Source organism: Plodia interpunctella, chromosome 28 (assembly GCF_027563975.2).
Source record: "Plodia interpunctella isolate USDA-ARS_2022_Savannah chromosome 28, ilPloInte3.2, whole genome shotgun sequence".
NCBI lineage: Eukaryota > Metazoa > Arthropoda > Insecta > Lepidoptera > Pyralidae > Plodia > Plodia interpunctella.
Genome location: NC_071321.1, coordinates 1 through 7,545, shown reverse-complemented (window position 1 = coordinate 7,545; position 7,545 = coordinate 1). Strand labels below are relative to the sequence as shown.

Here is a 7,545-nt window from a genome sequence, read left to right as displayed (position 1 = left end):
GGTTAGGTTAGGTTAGGTTAGGTTAGGTTAGGTTAGGTTAGGTTAGGTTAGGTTAGGTTAGGTTAGGTTAGGTTAGGTTAGGTTAGGTTAGGTTAGGTTAGGTTAGGTTAGGTTAGGTTAGGTTAGGTTAGGTTAGGTTAGGTTAGGTTAGGTTAGGTTAGGTTAGGTTAGGTTAGGTTAGGTTAGGTTAGGTTAGGTTAGGTTAGGTTAAGGTACTGAAGGTGAGCTAAGGTACTGAAGGTGAGCTAAGGTACTGAAGGTGAGCTAAGGTACTGAAGGTGAGCTAAGGTACTGAAGGTGAGCTAAGGTACTGAAGGTGAGCTAAGGTACTGAAGGTGAGCTAAGGTACTGAAGGTGAGCTAAGGTACTGAAGGTGAGCTAAGGTACTGAAGGTGAGCTAAGGTACTGAAGGTGAGCTAAGGTACTGAAGGTGAGCTAAGGTACTGAAGGTGAGCTGAAGGTACTGAAGGTGAGCTAAGGTACTGAAGGTGAGCTAAGGTACTGAAGGTGAGCTAAGGTACTGAAGGTGAGCTAAGGTACTGAAGGTGAGCTAAGGTACTGAAGGTGAGCTAAGGTACTGAAGGTGAGCTAAGGTACTGAAGGTGAGCTAAGGTACTGAAGGTGAGCTAAGGTACTGAAGGTGAGCTAAGGTACTGAAGGTGAGCTAAGGTACTGAAGGTGAGCTAAGGTACTGAAGGTGAGCTAAGGTACTGAAGGTGAGCTAAGGTACTGAAGGTGAGCTAAGGTACTGAAGGTGAGCTAAGGTACTGAAGGTGAGCTAAGGTACTGAAGGTGAACTAAGGTACTGAAGGTAAGCTGAAGGTACTGAAGGTGAGCTGAGGGTACTGACGTTGTGTTGAGTGCGGTTCAAGGTGTCCTGGAGATTTTTGTCACCAAGAGTCTTTCTTTTGGTTACTTACTTTTGTTTTCGACGGTTCAGTGTCTTGGCTCCTTGTGGAGTTGGGGCACTGGCAAGATCCTATTCTTCTTTACAAAAGCAAGGTTGTGTTTTTGACCACAGCTACCAGACCGCTGGTGCGGGGTAGCTCAGCTTTCTGTAACCAGGCAGGGGCCAATTTCTGCCCCCTGTCTGCGAATTTTGTGTTGTTTATTTTTGGCGTGGTCGCGTCCGGCCCAATATGGGTAGGACGGTGGCCAAATCTGCACGGGGAAGATCTCTGACCCCAAGGGGGAAGAAATCGACTGGGGGGGATAACGAGGAGGTAGGCGAGAAGACTGTGATCAGCCGGTCAGAGTCTCTCTACTTCTCGGACGGCGAATCGGACGGTGACTCGGATGGGTCAATCTGGCTCCCGGACGTAATGACGACCGGGAAGGAGCGGGGCCAAGCCTCAAAGAGGAAGGCATCAGAGGACGTGGAGGAGGCCGAAAGGGCTTCCAACAAGGTTTCCTCAGCCACGAGAGGCCGGGCTGCTCATCGGGGCTCCTACGCTGGCACGGCCGAGACCAAAGAGAGGCTCCGGGACCTGTCTGCGGACTATGCCCAATTTGAGCGCGAGCTCGAGAAGGCTGGTACCAGCAGGTACCTGAAGGCTAGTGAGAAGAGCGGGAAGAGGTGCCTCGTTGACGAGCACCTGGAGGTGGTGAGGGCGGCCGCCCAGAAGGTTTTGGCGGAGGCCGGAAAATCCGGCAACCTAAAGGGGACGGCATGGCGGGCCATGAACGAGGCCTGCCATGACATAATTGTGGCGGCCGGAAAGATCGAGGCTCAGTGCGAGGAGTCGGAGGCTGTCCGCATACTCAGGGCGGACAACAAGAGGATGCGGGAGCAGCTTTCGCTCCTCGAGCAGGAGACGAAGGCCCTGCGCACGGCCTTTGCCGAGCGCACGTCATCGGCGCTGAATGAGGCCCAACCAGCGGTGGGTGCCCCCTCGCTGGAGGACATTAGGGGACTCCTCTCTGAATGGAAGGAGTCCTTTGAAAGGAACATGTTCCTCAAGCTGGGGGGCATGGTTAATGACCGCCTCAAGGAGGCAGAGAAAAGGGGCTTTTTGGCCCCTGAACCGATTGTCCGGCCGCCTCTGGCAGCCGATAAGAGGAAGGAGGCCGAACCGTCGGCCCCAAAAGCTGGGAGGAGCTATGCCGGTGCAGTTGCGGGGGCTACCCTGATGCCCCCAGCACGACCTGGGCCTGCACCCAAAGCTACACCAGCCAAAAAGCAGCCCCAACAGGTGACGGTCCAGGCCCAGACACCCACTGGGCAATCGATTGAAGTACCTCCGCCTCAGGAAGGTGAACAAGGGTGGGCTGAGGTTGTCAAAAAGGGAAAAAAGAGGGGGAACAAAGCCTCCCCTTCTGCCCAGCCTGAGCCTACCCTAGTGAAGGCCCCCAAGGCGAGCGCACAGCCGCCTAAAAAAGTAAAATTTGCCGCACCCAAGACTTCGGCAGTGGTGGTGACCCTCAAGCCGGAATCTAAACTGGATTACCGCACGGTGATATCGAGGGCCACCACTATTGACCTGTCGTCAATTGGAGTGGATCATGTGGCGGCTGTTCGTGGCACGGCAACGGGGGCCCGCATTATTGAAATACCCGGGGCTAACAGTGGGGCTGCGGCGGACAGCCTCGCAGAGAAGCTCCGGGAGGTCATAGGGACTGAGGCGGAGGTCACAAGGCCGTTCAAGGCGGCCCAAATAAGGGTCTCTGGATTTGACGAGGGAGTAACGCCAGAGGCCCTTAAAGATGCCACAGCGAGGGCAGGAAAATGTCCACCGGGACAAGTTAAAGTGGGCAACATCCGCATATCACCAGATATGACTGCGGCGGTGATTATCACTTGCCCCGTGGCGGCTGCCAACGCCCTAATTGACGAGGGGCGTCTCCTCGTTGGTTGGACGGCCGCCAAGGTCAGAGGGCTGGAGGCCTTGCCCATGCGGTGCTTCCGGTGCATGGGCATAGGCCACACCAGAGCCCTCTGCCCGTCCCCGGTGGACAGATCAGAGTTATGCCATCGCTGTGGCAAAGCAGGGCACATTTCGTCTGCGTGCGAGGCCAGTGAACCCTGGTGCGCGGTGTGCTATGCGCACAAGCTGGCCGCCAAACACATTATGGGCGGCCCCTCGTGCAATCCCCCGCGCACACGGGGCAAACTGGCCCCAAATAAGGGAACCCCTGAGGGCACCACCATGGAGCACTAATGCCTGGCGTGTCTGCGCAACAGGCAGAGGTGCTGCAGGCCAATGTCAACCACTGCGCCCGTGCACAGGACCTCCTAGTCCAGCACGTGGCGGAGTGGGCCATTGGTGCTGCCGTCGTGGTGGAGCCGTACTGCGTCCCCCCCCTTCCTACTTGGATCGGAGACACGGACGGGCTGGTGGCAATCACCTCTCCCCGAGCTGGAGATCGCCCACCCCTCTCGAGAATTGACAGTGGCCCGGGATACGCGGCGGCAAAATGGGGGGAGTTTGCCATAGTTGCGGCATACTTCTCCCCCAATAGGCCGCTGCGTGCCTTTGAGGACTTTCTCGAGAGGATGGGTGAGGTAATCGGGAGAGCGGCGCCAGCACCGGTGCTACTGATGGGAGACCTCAACGCCAAGCACTCGGCTTGGGGCTCTCCTGTCGACGATCCGAGGGGAGAGGCCCTGTATGATTGGGCTGTGGGTTTGGGGCTTGAAGTCCTAAACCGGGGCAACGTCGACACATGCGTGCGGCGGAACGGGGCGTCGATTGTCGACATATCCTTCGCGAGCCCCGTCATTGCCGCGCGTGTTGTGGACTGGCGTGTCCTGGAGGACGTGGAGACCCTCTCGGACCACAGGTACATCCGAATGGGGGTCTCCAACAGGCCCCAGCAGCCCGTACGGGGCTTGAGGGGGCGGGACCGGGGGTTCCCGAGATGGTGTCTGGCCAGCCTCGACAGGGACCTGGCTGAGGAGGCGGCCATGACAGAAGCATGGATAGAACCCACACCAAGCCGTTCCCTTGGTGTGGACGAGAGGGCAACAGGCCTTCGTGCGTCGCTCACGCGAATCTGCGACGCTTCGATGAGGAGGTCCGGGCCGCCGGCTGCAAAAACGGCGGTTCACTGGTGGTCGGAAGAGATTGCTGCTCTCCGATCCGCCAGTAACCGAGCCAGACGCGAATATACGCGGTGCAGACGGCGGCGCAATGTCGTTGATGGAGAGGAGGCGCGGCTGCACCTCGCTCTCCAGGAGGCCAAAAGGACCCTGTCGGCTGCGATAGCCAAGGCCAAGGACGACGCTTACAAGGAGTTCTTGGCCACGCTCGACAGGGACCCATGGGGGAGGCCATACAGGACTGTACGCAACAAACTGCGATACGCCCCCCCCACGGCCTCCATGGAACCGGACCTCCTCAAGCGGATCGTGGAAGGCCTGTTCCCCTCTGCTGAGGAATTTGTCCCTCCGAGGATGTCGGCCCCTGAACGGGAGTCCACCACGGCGAGCGTGCCACCGGTGACGGACGAGGAGTTTGACTGGGGACTAAAGCGTCTGGAGGGCCGCAGAAAGGCCCCAGGCCCAGACGGAGTCCCTGGTCCCATACTCCCGGTGGCGGCGAAACACATTGGGAGCCGCCTCAGAGAGCTGTTCGACGACTGCTTGTCGACGGGGCGGTTCCCAAAGCCGTGGAAAGAGGGCCGGCTTGTCCTTATTAGGAAAGAAGGCCGGCCTGAGGACTCTCCTTCGGGGTGGAGGCCCCTCCTGATGCTGGACGAGACGGGTAAACTGATGGAACGTATCGTGGCGGCCCGAATCGCCCAGCATCTGGAAAATGATGGACCCAATGTGTCGGACTGCCAATATGGCTTTCGAAAGGGGCGGTCCACCATTGATGCCATCGGGGCCTTGAGGACATTCTCGGAGGAAGCAATTGGGGGAGGGGGAGGGGCCGTGGGCGTATCGCTTGATATAGCGAACGCCTTCGGCTCCCTCCCCTATGAAGTGATAGAGGAGGCGCTCCGGTACCACGGAGTGCCCCTCTATCTAAGGAACCTCGTAGGGCACTACCTAACAGGAAGGGTGGTGCTCTACGAGGACAAAGAGGGAAGGAAGTCGAGGGCGATGACCTGTGGCGTTCCCCAGGGTTCGGTCTTAGGCCCCCTGCTGTGGAACGTCGGATTCGACTGGGCCATCCGCGCGGCCCTACCCCCCCGGACAATAGTCATCTGCTATGCGGATGACACAATGGTGGCTGTCCGGGGGGAGCAGCTGGAGAGCACCCTTAGGGCTGCGGCGGTCGCGGCAGACCTGATGCTCACACGCATCAGGATGCTGGGACTAAGGGTGGCCCTTAGCAAATGTGAGGTCATCGCCTTCGGGAGGAAGCGTAGTTGGAGACCGCCCTCAAATGAATGCGTTCCCATTGGCGGGGAGAGAGTCCAGGTGAAGCCATACTTAAAGTACCTGGGCATCATCCTGGACTCACGCTGGGACTTCGGGGAGCACTTTCGTCAATTGGCTCCCCGAGTAATAGGCGCGGCGTCGGCAATGAGCCGTCTGCTGCCCAATGTCGGAGGGCCTGGCGCCACGTGCCGTCAGCTGTATGCGGGAGTTACCCGCAGCATGGCGCTGTACGGGGCGCCGATTTGGTCAGATAGGCTCTCCGCAGCCAATAAGGCCCGACTGCGTAGGCCACAAAAAGTTGTGGCTAACCGCATAGCTCGGGCCTATGTGACGGTGGCTTGGGCAGCAGCTTGCGCTCTTGCCGGAACCCCGCCATGGGAACTGGAAGCCCAGGTACAGACTGAGGTGTACCGGGAGCGGGCCAGGTGCAGGTCACTTGGAATCAGGCTCGCTCCCAGGGAAATGAGGGCGGTCAGGCAGCTGGCCGTGGATAGACTGCGCGAGCGATGGAAAGTCGAGCTGGAGAACTCCCCATATGGTGTAAGAACCATTGGGGCGCTCCTGCCATCGCTCGCAGACTGGGTTGGAAGGGGCCACGGCCAGCTGACCTACAGGTTGACGCAGGTAATGACCGGACACGGGTGCTTCGGTCATTACCTGCACAGGATTGGCAGAGAGGTGAGCGCGGTCTGCCATGAGTGTGGAGAGCCGGATGATACGGCCCAACACACTCTGGCAGACTGCGAAAAGTGGGCGGAGGAGAGGGTGGAGCTGATAGTGGAGCTGGGAGGAGAAGACCTTGCGCTGCACAGCGTCGTAGAAAAGATGCTGTGCAGCGAAAGGTGCTGGGATGCGGTGGCTTCCTTCTGCGAGGCTGTCATGTCGCAGAAGGAGGCTGCTGAGAGGGTGCGTGAGGCGCAAGCCGACGCCCCTCTGAACAGGAGAGGCAGAGGTGGCAGGCGGCGGGCACGATACGCCCGTCGTCTGCTACGGTGAGGACGCCTGGCGAGGCAGAACCGGGGGGCGTCGTGGTGAAATGTCCGCGATCCCATGGCGCCCCCATCAACGGTTGGTTGGAAAACGCCGCAGGAGGTTTTAGTGGGTAGTCTGGGCCGGCAGCGGCCTGGGAGCCCCACACTCCGGGGGAGATGTTCTTCCCCTGGGTCGCCCGTAAATGGGTTTCCTCCTGCGAGAACAAAAAAAAAAAAAAAAAAAAAAAAAAAAAAAAAAAAAAAAAAAAAAAAAAAGGTTAGGTTAGGTTAGGTTAGGTTAGGTTAGGTTAGGTTAGGTTAGGTTAGGTTAGGTTAGGTTAGGTTAGGTTAGGTTAGGTTAGGTTAGGTTAGGTTAGGTTAGGTTAGGTTAGGTTAGGTTAGGTTAGGTTAGGTTAGGTTAGGTTAGGTTAGGTTAGGTTAGGTTAGGTTAGGTTAGGTTAGGTTAGGTTAGGTTAGGTTAGGTTAGGTTAGGTTAGGTTAGGTTAGGTTAGGTTAGGTTAGGTTAGGTTAGGTTAGGTTAGGTTAGGTTAGGTTAGGTTAGGTTAGGTTAGGTTAGGTTAGGTTAGGTTAGGTTAGGTTAGGTTAGGTTAGGTTAGGTTAGGTTAGGTTAGGTTAGGTTAGGTTAGGTTAGGTTAGGTTAGGTTAGGTTAGGTTAGGTTAGGTTAGGTTAGGTTAGGTTAGGTTAGGTTAGGTTAGGTTAGGTTAGGTTAGGTTAGGTTAGGTTAGGTTAGGTTAGGTTAGGTTAGGTTAGGTTAGGTTAGGTTAGGTTAGGTTAGGTTAGGTTAGGTTAGGTTAGGTTAGGTTAGGTTAGGTTAGGTTAGGTTAGGTTAGGTTAGGTTAGGTTAGGTTAGGTTAGGTTAGGTTAGGTTAGGTTAGGTTAGGTTAGGTTAGGTTAGGTTAGGTTAGGTTAGGTTAGGTTAGGTTAGGTTAGGTTAGGTAGGTTAGGTTAGGTTAGGTTAGGTTAGGTTAGGTTAGGTTAGGTTAGGTTAGGTTAGGTTAGGTTAGGTTAGGTTAGGTTAGGTTAGGTTAGGTTAGGTTAGGTTAGGTTAGGTTAGGTTAGGTTAGGTTAGGTTAGGTTAGGTTAGGTTAGGTTAGGTTAGGTTAGGTTAGGTTAGGTTAGGTTAGGTTAGGTTAGGTTAGGTTAGGTTAGGTTAGGTTAGGTTAGGTAGGTTGGTTAGGTTAGGTTAGGTAGGTTAGGTTAGGTTAGGTTAGACTCTCACGAGATGT

At 56.2% G+C, this 7,545-nt stretch overlaps 1 protein-coding gene across 1 annotated transcript; it reads left to right on the top strand.

The window, feature by feature from the left end:
* Positions 1-1,139: 1,139 nt before the first annotated feature.
* Positions 1,140-3,158, top strand: LOC128681698 (uncharacterized). The gene has a single exon (XM_053765807.1). It carries the CDS (start codon positions 1,140-1,142, stop codon positions 3,156-3,158), a length of 2,019 nt encoding a protein of 672 aa, XP_053621782.1.
* The last annotated feature ends 4,387 nt before the right edge of the window (positions 3,159-7,545 follow it).

Bases quoted from the DNA above. Each gene is read 5' to 3' on its own strand.
- LOC128681698 (XM_053765807.1), top strand. From the start codon at position 1,140: ATGGGTAGGACGGTGGCCAAATCTGCACGGGGAAGATCTCTGACCCCA.